Source organism: Dryas octopetala, chromosome 4 (assembly GCF_963921425.1).
Source record: "Dryas octopetala chromosome 4, drDryOcto1.1, whole genome shotgun sequence".
NCBI lineage: Eukaryota > Viridiplantae > Streptophyta > Magnoliopsida > Rosales > Rosaceae > Dryas > Dryas octopetala.
In genome coordinates, this window is record NC_141369.1 from 9,520,158 (window position 1) to 9,531,631 (window position 11,474).

Here is an 11,474-nt window from a genome sequence, read left to right on the forward strand (position 1 = left end):
ACTCACTCTGAGTAGTCACTTGATTAGTAACATGAGACACACCTCTCTTCTCAGCCTCTAGTTCAGGGATAAGAATTTCCTCAACATCTTTCAAGTTCAAAACCTTACCTTTTTTTAGAACATTAAACCTGGAACCTTGGGTAACCTGCTGACCCTCACCCTTACCATATTTAGCCATAGCTTTTGGAGGCCTTATACGATGATTAGCAACAATACTCCAAGGCCTAATTGAAGGTTTATCGATCACAGGAATCACACAAATATCATCTCCCTCATTCATCTGAGCACCCTCCATAGGTAGATCACCACACTCACCATTAACTGCCACTGGACCATCTTCAGCCTTATATGGAACAACCTAACATCCCTCTCTGTTATGTCCAACCATACCATACTTAAAACAGATTTGAAGAAGATTTTCATATTCAACATACACTCACCTTCCCTCAACCTCCACAACAGGCAAAAGAGGCTTAGTGATATCAATTTCAACATAAACACGAACGTATTTACCCTTGGTCTGACTAGCAGTATGCACATCAACCTCATATATATATATATATATATTACCAATCAAATCACCAATTCGACGAACATATTCAGGCTTAAAAAATTTCACAAAGATACCAGACAATCTCACCCAAACAGTAAGCCTCTAGATGTGTTCCTCAGCTGCACAAAACCCTGGTCTCCACTTCTGAACAGCAAGATATTGGCCAGCAATGATCTAGGGCCCACCAGTTAAGACTTTGATATAATCTTCTTCCAATTGGAACCGAGCAATGAAGAAATCATTCTTAAGATCAATCAATTGGAAGGAACCTTTCAGAGCCCAACGATGCTTCCATCTAGCCGACATGAAATTATAGGTGTGGGATTTGGCCACCAATTTGAGGATTACAGAGTTCCTCTATGAGAGATATAGTTTCTCTTTGACCTGTGGAGAAAACCAAATTGAAGGTCCCTTCGGCGAGATCGCGACCTCAAAATCCCCTTCGTCTATTACCAACTTATCATCCAGCATACCACACAGAGATTGCACATGCATCGGCGAGCTTACAAGTTTATCCATGAAACTCTGAGCAGGTTTCGTCGGTGGAGGAGTCTCCTGCGCAGTCGAAGCAGATTGGGCCTCCACCTGAGGGAAAAGAGCCTCAGGTCAAAATCACTTAGATCCACAAATCGGACCATCACCAGGAAGATGAATGTTGGTCGTGGAGCTCCTCACTAGAGGGAGAGCCTTGAAGATGAACGGTGGCATCTCCGCCACCGTGAAAAAGTCGTTACGACATAAAACACAGTACTATTCCTTAGAACCAACCTTACCAAGCGCGTTTTTCAGTCAAAAAAATAATAATTAATCGTTATTTATCATCATATTAAGTATGCAATTTCACATTAATGACTTGTTTGGTGAGAACGTAAATTTTTTTTTTTTCTGAAACAATATACCTTTTTTTTTTGTCTGAAAATATCGTTTCCTTAAAAAATAAAAAGGAAAAACTAAAGAGAGTTACAAGAGCACACAGGACACAGAAAGCTGCGACTTTGCAGCTGAGAAAGATGAACGCACAACGAAACTCCAAACCCAAAACCCTTTCCTTTCCCCTTCTTCGATTCCCACTCACATTCACCAAACCCTTATCCCCTTTTGAAACCCTAGCTCTTCTAACTTTGCTTCTCCAGTTCTCTTCTTGATCTCAAGCACGGCTCCAATTCTCAGAAAATGGTTTGGCTTCTCACACTTTGCAGAATTTGATAATTTCATATATATATATATATATATATATATATATTAGATTTGGCCTTTGAATATTGACTGTATATTATTGTTTGGTTTATTATTTATTGACAGAAGATTTAAGCTAGAATGATAAAGCTATAATTGCAATAGCATGAGGTACTACCCAGAAAAGCATTTTGGTAAGCCTTTTAGGAACGCACTGTGTATGTGTTTGGGTGGTTTGATATTTGAATTGTAATTGATTAATTGTTTTTGAGCAATTGGGTTTATGCACTATCTTGCTATACTACTAAGTTGTGCTTTGAAGAAATCACCATGTGTAATCTTGAAAAGCATAAGGTACCCGGAAAGAAAAAGAAATTTGATTTTTAAATTGATAAACACTTGGCAGCACTCGTATTTATTTTGTTGAAGAGTTTAATTCTCATAGCTTAGTTATCACTGATCTAAGTATTGCTAGAGCCTCACAATTAAGTTCTAAAGAACATTACAGCTGCTTGGTGAATCGTGATGCTCCAAATAGAAAGACATTTGGCACCACTAAGGAAAAAATTGGTTGATAGGTTTTAGAACAAAATGAGGTTGTAGCATTGGATGGGATAATAGCCCTTGGCTTTGGCTTAGGTTGTAAAGCCATGTGGTGGTGGTGTTGGGGAAGGGTTGGGTCCTTGTTTCTTGTCTTGCTGACTAAAAATACTAATTGGTAGGGCTGCTGCTTAGGGAAAAATGTTGTTTTGTAGGTGAAACAGAGTAGGGCATAAATGTCATAGAACGTTTTGGATAGTGGGTATTCAACAAACATAATAATTGCACCTAAACCTAGATAAAAGATAATGCAAAGATAAAAGATAATGTAACTTAAACCATTTACATTACATGAGAGCATAACATAAGGATTTGAAAACTTCCTATAGGGCATTATTTAGGATCTCTATGTGACAGTGCTATGTATGAGAATGTAGTCTAGTCTTTGCGGGATTCATCTTAACTGAAATCTTCTTGAAGTCAAATCCAGATCAACATAAACTTAAAAAGATGGAGAATACATGTAATTTCCCTTTGAACATATAAGCCTACTGTTTTACAATCATATATGCTGATTCATCATGCAATTTCCATAGGTGCATTCGAAACTTTGCATAAAATACTCTTGACAACTGTTCTTATTGTATTAGTTTGCCTATGTAAGAAACATACTTACATATGTGCCCTTTTCCCCTAAAACATATAGGATCTATGGAAATTGAAATTTTGTTTGTCTGTTTATTTTGCTTTAATTTTTTTTTACAAATTTTTTAACCCAAACCTCTAGGTGCTAAGTGAAGGAGATGTGATGGTGGTGAAAAGAAATGCTGAAGAGAATATTGTGTTAGAAGGAAAGAGGAAAATGAAGAAGAAGAAGCAAGTTACCACTCCTCGTCCTGCATGCTCATGGGTTTATTTTAGGTAACAATTAGTTTCTTTAAAGTTGAATTCCCTTTGTATTAGCATATACCTCTTTCTCCACGTGTACCAACTTGCTAACGTCTAAATCAACTATTACAGCCGGGACTTCATCAAGGAATACAGTGCTTCCCATCCTGAATCCTCTGGCCTTAAAGCTGTGAGCCTCTTTTTGTTTACTTCCAAAGTGTTTGACAGTGCCTCATTTGCTTCAATAAAATAATTAACATACATTAAGACATCATGAAATTTCTATTTCAGGCAACGAAGGCAGCTTCGGATGTTTGGAAGTCTATGAGCCTTGAAGAGAAGGCAAAATACACAAGGCGTGCTCGTGAAGTGTGGGATAACTACTTGAGTACAGCTCCCACCCGTACCCCTAAGCCAAGGAAACAGGTTGGTTTTATTGTTCTGCTGATAGTTTTTTTAATTGTTCATTGGATTGGGTGAATCTTACACCTTGGACAATGCAGGCTAAACTAGTCACACGATGCTCTCCTGGCCGCTTATTCAATGTGATACAACGTCTCACACCTGAACAAAAGGCTGCAGTAAAGAGCATGGGATTTGGGAGCCTTCTTGACCTTAGATGCCGGACTCTCCGCCGTAGCTTATGCCTTTGGCTACTGGAGAGGTTCAACACTACACAACATAGCTTGGAGATTTGTGGCGAGTGTATTCCTTTAATGCCAAAGGATGTGGAGCTTGTGATGGGATTAGCAGCTAGTGGGAAGGATGTGGTGAACTCAGGGCCTGATGACTTGATTGTGGACTTACGGCATAGTTACGATGCTACAAATCATGGTATTTCAGTCCGCCTCCTAGAGGAGCGGTTGGCAGCACATGAAGCTGGAGAGGATTTTAAGAGATCATTCGTTCTCTATGCATTGGGCACTCTTTTGTCCCCAACAGCAAGGCTGGATGTTAGCCCTTCATTCCTTCACTTTTTGACGAATATGGATGTCGTCCATCAGTATAATTGGGGAAAATTTTTACTTGACCGGCTAGTTTGTGAGGTATCTCGTTTTCATCAAGGGAAGCAACGTGCAGTTGGCGGCTGTCTTTTGTTTCTCCAGGTAAAATAGACTCCTAAATGTGATTTAGTTATGGATGCACGAAACTTTATTTTCTGAAATCTTATATCTTCTCAGCTCTTTTATTATGAAAGTATCTCTGTTGAGGGACGTGCTGCCTTGGCCCCTGCCGTTGTTCCATGCTTATCTTCATGGGGTGAGGATGAGATCACTGAAAGGGAGAAGCGGGAAAGAGAGCTTGGTGGTTATGGTTGTGGGGAGGTACTTTCACATTTGGAATGTTTTATACTAGGGCATATATATGTGGTTATCATGCTTGCTGCTTCTTTGCAGGTGGTTTGTAAGGAGAGGTGCCTTGATTTGGACTCTTGTGAGTACAGGGGCCAACTGAATAGCCCACCGGCATGCAATAGAAGCAATGGGTTTGAGCATGATTCTCTCCTTGTGCATAAGGAGAACCAGGTAATGATGGATGGAAGATGCAAAATTGAATTTACTTTATGCATAGGCAGAAGCTTACTTTGCTTATATAGACCTTATTTGTTGAGAAAAATGAGAAATTGAATTTATTTTATCAATGCAAGGCTGATGGACATATAGGCCTTATTATAGTAGGGTTTCACGTTTAGTGCTCTCTCTCTCTCTTCTTTCTTCTTTCTCTTCCTATGGTACATTCTGCATAAATATATAGTTCTCCTTTGTCCAATCCGTCTTTTTCCTTGTTCTAGTGACCTAGGATAGGCTGTGGAGGTAGAAGTTGTATTATCTACATGTGCGCACACACACACATACAAAGCGCTTCTTAGGTAGGATCCTGCTCAGAAGGAACTGGTGCCATTTGTAAGGTGTCTCTGCCCATTTGAACATCGCTTTAAAGTTTGCCAAAACGTGGTTGTTTAGGGCTTAAGATATAGGGTTTAGCTCTCGAGTTTTGGGCTAAACTTTAAACCGAAATTCTATACCTAAAGTAACAAACCTTGTTGGGATCGGGGACAAACTCTATCAAAAAGAACAATGGTCTGTTAACTTCGAACTGCCAGCAAGGGCCTAGGATCCCACTCCTAAAGCTCTGTGTGCAATATAAACAGTCTGCTGTCCCTTTTACTCTTTTTGTTACTGTTTAATGATCACTTCTTAATAAGAAGAAAAAAACTGACATAGCATATTACTTACATGTGTTTGTCTATTTTGTAGGTTGAAGAACAGATTGGTGAAATTACTACAGAGGAGGTAGTGAATTCTCTTCTTCTTTTCACCTTTCCCTTATATATGCCATTCCTGTGCTTGGCTATGATGACTTTTTCTATTTGTCATTTATTAGTTATTAAGCTTTTGTAATATTTTCCTTTTTATGTGTATTTCATGTACGTAGTAGTGAAATAGCTGATGATCGTGACTGCAACCAAAAAAAGAAAAGTAATGAATTGCAGATCATCCTGTCAAGGAAAGATTGAGGAAAGGGAAAAAAAAAAAAAAAAAAAAAAAAAGAAGAGAAACTGCAGATTTATATTTGTTTTCTGTCCATTGTTTTGTTTTGTTGCTTTCTGATTCCTTGTTAGAGATATCTTCACAAGGTTTAGTGTAGGTGAGCAGAAACCCTTGTGGCATATGCAATGGTCTGATAATCTAAGAGAGGAATGCTGGGATTCTTAACTAATAGGCTTTGAAGGATCTTCATCCTTGTTGACACCACCCCCAACTCATTAGAAAAAAGAAAGAAAATAGGAAATGGATGTTTTATTCACTAGGATGTCTTGCTTGCACAAACTTAATGGTAGTTTTGGCTGTAAAACAATTAATTGGTAGGTCAGTAAAGCATCAGTTTTGAATCTTTAACTGTTTTGTACTGCATCATCTTATGATTTTATCAAGAATGATTTTGGTTAATATGTTGTTACAGGAAAATATGGTAGTGTTTCTTAGGAGTAAGGACATTATGTGTGGCAACATTGAACTAGTAGTTGAATCAGTCAGAACACCATGCCGGAATCAAGAGTATGGGTGTGATGAAATAGTGGATTACATGAAGAATAATGACCATGAAGAAACATGCATGTATGCCCCATGTCCATGCCCACTTCCAGACTGCAACTTTGTTAGCTCTTCTGAACAGTTGTCACTGCATTTCAGCGGCAAGCATTGGGATGCTGGAAGGCGTTTCAGGTACAACACCCCTTTAACTGTTTCGTTGGGTATGAATGAACAATTTCTTGTTCTTCAAGCAGAGGAGGATGGTGCTCTCTTTCTTCTCAACAAGGGTACAGAAAGTATTGGAAATACAGTTATGATAACTTCAATCGGACCAAGTTCTTCAGAGGAAAGGTTTATGTATGACCTTGTATCAGGACAAGGAAGCAGTTCTCTCCGATTACAATCAGTGACAGAAAAATTTCCTGGTCGGGTGGAAGGATTTCCCCCAATGGATTTTCTTCTGATTCCATTTCGTTTCCTCAATTCATCGGGGCAACTTAACTTAGACGTGTGTATACGGAATTCTACAGAACTCGGTGCAAATTGTCCCTGATTTCGTTATTCGTTGGTGAAAGTTTCTATGTAGGGACTCAACAAATAATGTTTATCTCATATGTCATATGTGCATGCTTGGGTTCTTGTAAATACTGATCTTGTAAGTGTAAAGGAAATGTAATGTATACTCATGACCCATAGAAAGGAAGTGAAAAATATTCATGAGATTGCTTAAGATTTGATTTAACTCAGTTGCCTGAAAATTATTCAGTGTACGGACTTCAGTTAATTGGATCTTTATCTTCTTCTCCCTACTTGGAAACTCTCTAAGACTCTGAGGAATATTGTTGTGAACTTTGATTTGGGACAATCTGACTTGTACAAGAATCTTGAGTCATGTTTTTGTACAATATATATTATAGTTTTCCAAATTATGAATAAAAAAGAGAGAAAAAAACTTCTAACTGTTTCAATACCATTAATGTTATATTGAGCTGTTAAATATATTATTTTTACAAAATTCAAAGGTGTAGAATGTATATTAAATTAGGCCCTGGTAGATTAAATTATTAAATGTCTGATGATGGTGCTTCCATTGAAAGATAAGGAATACCGATGTGGTGTCTTCCAAGAACTTTTTGATGTCAAATCGTCATGAGCGTAGAAGAATACTACTGCAGCAACAGCTATCGGGTCATTTTAAATAATCATGTGTAAGATCTTTTTCTAATAGAGCAGGGTTCCATCATGTGTGTCCACATGGGATCCTATCTGAATTAGTGAGATAGGACATGATCAGTTATAATTATTCCAATAGTACACAAGGGTGGGTTTTAGAGTATATATTAGAGAGATAGTACACTATATTATTTAAAATTGTCTAAATGATATATATAAGTGAGTTTTACTTTTATTAAAGCGATAGTACACTACATGATTATTTAAAATTACTCAAATAATCAATTAAAATTGTCCAAAGGATCCTCATGAGTGGGTTCTACCTCTATTTGATAGATAGTACCCTACAAAGTTAAAATTATCCAAAAAGTTTCATTCCATAAAATAGGTATTAGAGCGCTATAATAGTATAATTGGAATGTGCAGGCAAGAATGCATAGTGTGGTACATGGTCATTGTAGCCTTTGTAGGAGGACTAGCATGCCGAGCGATCCCTTAATTAATGAAGTTTATAAAGTGGCCACAAAAAAAATTGAAGAAGTTTATATCTCCATCTTTGGTATGGAATGACTCTTCTTACACTCATTGATTGAGGACTAGGCTAGCTATTCAGTTATTATTTCAACCTTTCTGGCCGGTACACGTGGCAAAGACCCAGTTCATGCCAATTTTATGCTCTCTCACAAATCCACAATGCAGGTAAATGCAGGTAAATGCTATACACCAAGAAATGGTTGTGGCAAATCGCAATGTACAGTTGTTGTTGGAAGAGAAGATATTATCACGAGATACAGTCAAAGTTGTCCTGTCTCTGTGAGTCTGAGAATGGTCAAATCACACTTTTTAGCTCTGTCCATCTCTGTCCTTGGGTTCTCTGTCGATCTGCATACACAGCTTTTAGACTTTAAACCTTCACAAACAGGCTTCATAAACTAGGATTCTTTTTTATGAAGCAAAAGGCCCCATAAAAGGAAATATGCAAACAAAATCAGTAGTACTACTACTCTTCTTCACTATTGAAAATCAAAATATATAGCAACCAAAGAAAGAAACATTGCTTCTTCTTCAAACAGCTTTAATCACTTTTAGCTGCAGATCAAAAAGCTCTGTTGGAAGCTTGGAGCATGGAGTTCATGACCACAAATGATCATTTTGACTTCTTAATTATGAAGGTCTCCTCCCCAACTCCAAGCACCTTTCTCTTCTTTTTTTCTTTTCATTTTTCTCTTTTTAAATATGCTTTTACTTCATCTCCATTAACTTTTGTTTTTTCATTTTTGTTGGATTTGTTTCCCACACTTTGCTTCTTCTTACAGACACATGTTCTCAAAGTACACATAAACTGTCAAGGGTGCGAGAAAAAAGTCAGAAAACTCCTCCGGAAAATTGAAGGTTCCAACTTCCAACTTTAATATATATGCCCTATTTTTATTATCTTTAATTAATACAGATTTTACAGCTAATTTTATTATATAACTGTTTATATTGTATGTTAACATGAGAACCGACCAAATAGCCCAATGGCATTTGTGATTTTCCTTTCTGTTCTCTGGTTGTTTCCAATTCAGAAATTGCATAGAAAACATTTTACTTTCTTACCAATTCTGGATTTCTTCTCTTTCAGTCTTTTTCTCTTTTTAATTATAATTCTCCAACAGCAAATTCTTGTACTTCTACAATCAGATTCTCCTTTCCTACATTCTCTGTATAAGTATGCTTTGCTTTAAAAGAAAACAAAAAAAAAAAAAAGAACTCAGTTCCCACATCAGATTTTAGTTTAAATTTTTCGTTGGATGAAGAAAACATAGAAAAGGGTAAAACAATTGAGGGAAATTAAGAAGGGTACTAACTACTAACCATTACTGTTTTGCCTTTCTCTAACAAACAATTAGGAATTGAACCTAAATCAAATCCAGTAACCCTTACTTTACTTCCAAATAGTATAGAGCTGTCAGGTAGTGAAATCCTATAAGAAAAAAAAGGGGTCCCTAGACTCCCTATAACTTTACTTGGGAGTTGGGTCATGTTTCATTTTGGTTTCCCTAATTTCAGTATTTTCAAAAAGAAGAACGAATGACGAATGTTCTGCTTTTTTACCTCACATCCACTATCATATATCTCATCTAATTTCCTTTTGAATTTATCAAGATTCACTTTTTTTTTTTTTTTTTTTGGATTTAGGTGTGTATAATGTGAACATAGATGCAGAAGAGCAGAAGATCACAGTGGTAGGCATTGTAGATTCTGCTACTTTAATCAAGAGGTTGGTAAGAGCTGGTAAACATGCAGAGCTTTGGTCTCCAAGTTCCAACCAATTTCAAGAAGCCAAAAGGCCCAAAACCAACAGAGATCCTACAAACAACAACCAAAGGAAAGAAGGTCCTAATATGGGTGATCATCATCATGGCCTCAGTGCCTTTGAAAATCAGACTCTGCTGCCCACCTTCTTTGGTAGTGAAGCTGACTATAATCAATATGATGATAATATTGGATTTGTTGGCTTACAAGAGCATGAGTTTCTTGGGCTTCAAGATTTGTCTTCAGCACTTCCAGCAGTGAATCAGCTGCATCTTCCAGCAGTGAATCATCAGCTGCATCAACCTCAGATGATTAATTGTCCACCTTCCCAGCTGATTCCCACTAACACTGAGACTTACTATAACCTTGAAGAATCAGCATCACCCTCTGTCTTCTACTATTAACAAGAAGAAATTAATATATTGTTATCTAGTTATATATAATTCTATATACGTAAAAGAAACATTGGTTTCAAAGGAAAAAAAACAAGAGATAATTATTGGGATGAATTTAGTGTAGTGCTGATAATTTTATATTAGCTAGTTAAGAGAAAAACATGACTCTTCTACTCAGTCTAGTTGTTATGCTTAATTTAAGGAATGAAATGATACTCTTATTATATATATTTTACGTACCGCTACATTTATTTTATGGCTTATTCATGCCATTTTCTGTAAGATACAATTTTTTTTTACTTACTCTCTTGAAACTTAAATCTTCTTACTTTGTCATCCGAACTTCACAATGTTATTGCAAAAATCTCTATTCTGTCAACTCTGTCTATTTTGCCATTAAAAGAGCTGATGCGGTGCCTATACGGCATGTATGAGACCCTTTTTTAATTGTGTAAGATCACTGAAAAAAAATAATAAAAAATTATTTTTAAACTAAACAAAAAATAAAAAATGCCCTTTCCGGCGCGCAGCACCCCACCCCACCCAGCTACCGGCCAGCCTCCCCTCCCTCTCCTTCCCTCTCTTTCTCTCTTCCCCTCTTTCCTTCTCTCTCTCTCTCTCTCGGGTGGGGGAGGGAGGTAGGGTGGATCGGGTTGATGTTCCAGGTGGCCGGGAAGGTGGAGGGACTGGGTTGGGGCGTGCTCGAGTGGGGGAGGGACTAGGGAGGTGTGGTGGGTCGGGTTGACGTCGTAGGTGACCGGGAAGGTGGAGGGGCTGGGTTGGGGGTTGCTCGGGTGGGGGAGGGAGGTGGGGTGGGTCGGGTTGACGTCGAAGGTGGCCGGGAAGGCGCTGGTTCTCTGCCATGCAGCTCAAGCTTTTCTTTACGGCACTGGTTCGCCGCAATCAAGCAGCTGCCCCCGAGCTCAACACCGCCAGCTCTGCCAAGCAGCCCAAGCCTCTGCCCAGAGGTGGGAGGGAGGGAGGAGTCGGAGAGAGGAGGGAAAGTCCCCGGCGGTGGGAGGTGCCGCCAGCAATGAGGAAGGGAGGCGTAGGTGGTGGGTTGGGGTAGAAAGGGGAGGGTGGGTACTGGATCTGTTTTTTTTTTTTATTTAGTTGAATTTTTTTTTTTAACATTAAAGTAATTTTTTAATAATTTTTTTGTCTACATGGTAAGCTCTGGGTCCCAATGAGTGACACATAAGCGCCACACCAGCTCTTTTAACAAATTTTTGGATAGAGTTGACGGAATATGAGTTTTTGCAATAACGTTGTGAAGTTCGGATGATAAAATGAAAAAATTTAAGTTTTAGGGGGTAAAATGAGAAAAAATGTATCTTACAGGAGCAATGGTGTGAATAAACATATTTTTATTTATCATATTTTATTCACCAAATATATTAATTTTGTACTTTATTC

General features: G+C 38.0%; 2 protein-coding genes across 6 annotated transcripts; both read left to right on the plus strand.

Moving 5' to 3' along the window:
- Positions 1-1,321: 1,321 nt before the first annotated feature.
- Positions 1,322-7,084, plus strand: LOC147286616 (uncharacterized). 5 transcript variants are annotated; one of them, XM_086242618.1, is made up of 10 exons: positions 1,322-1,729; positions 1,856-1,947; positions 3,057-3,190; positions 3,290-3,347; positions 3,449-3,583; positions 3,661-4,263; positions 4,339-4,482; positions 4,555-4,683; positions 5,416-5,451; positions 6,122-7,084. In XM_086242618.1, exons 3-10 carry the CDS (start codon positions 3,078-3,080, stop codon positions 6,743-6,745), a joined length of 1,842 nt encoding a protein of 613 aa, XP_086098744.1. In that variant the 5' UTR covers positions 1,322-1,729; positions 1,856-1,947; positions 3,057-3,077; the 3' UTR covers positions 6,746-7,084. The 5 variants fall into 5 exon arrangements, with proteins under 5 accessions (XP_086098744.1, XP_086098745.1, XP_086098746.1 ...); XM_086242619.1 differs by having other exon boundaries at positions 1,856-1,923; XM_086242620.1 differs by having other exon boundaries at positions 1,859-1,947.
- Positions 7,085-8,498: 1,414 nt separating this feature from the next.
- LOC147286617 (heavy metal-associated isoprenylated plant protein 37-like) lies at positions 8,499-10,143 on the plus strand. The gene is made up of 3 exons (XM_086242694.1): positions 8,499-8,537; positions 8,682-8,757; positions 9,547-10,143. The coding sequence occupies exons 1-3, from the start codon at positions 8,499-8,501 to the stop codon at positions 10,065-10,067; spliced, it is 636 nt and encodes a 211-aa protein (XP_086098820.1). The 3' UTR covers positions 10,068-10,143.
- The last annotated feature ends 1,331 nt before the right edge of the window (positions 10,144-11,474 follow it).

What these genes read in the sequence shown, in the direction of transcription:
- LOC147286616 (XM_086242617.1), top strand. An exon ending in TGCTCATGGGTTTATTTTAG is followed by an intron (nt 3,191 to 3,289) that starts GTAACAATTAGT and finishes CAACTATTACAG; the next exon opens with CCGGGACTTCATCAAGGAAT. An exon ending in GCTGTCTTTTGTTTCTCCAG is followed by an intron (nt 4,264 to 4,338) that starts GTAAAATAGACT and finishes ATATCTTCTCAG; the next exon opens with CTCTTTTATTATGAAAGTAT.
- LOC147286617 (XM_086242694.1), top strand. Translation starts at nt 8,499, where the DNA reads ATGACCACAAATGATCATTTTGACTTCTTAATTATGAAG. An exon ending in TTGACTTCTTAATTATGAAG is followed by an intron (nt 8,538 to 8,681) that starts GTCTCCTCCCCA and finishes TTCTTCTTACAG; the next exon opens with ACACATGTTCTCAAAGTACA. An exon ending in ACTCCTCCGGAAAATTGAAG is followed by an intron (nt 8,758 to 9,546) that starts GTTCCAACTTCC and finishes TTTTGGATTTAG; the next exon opens with GTGTGTATAATGTGAACATA.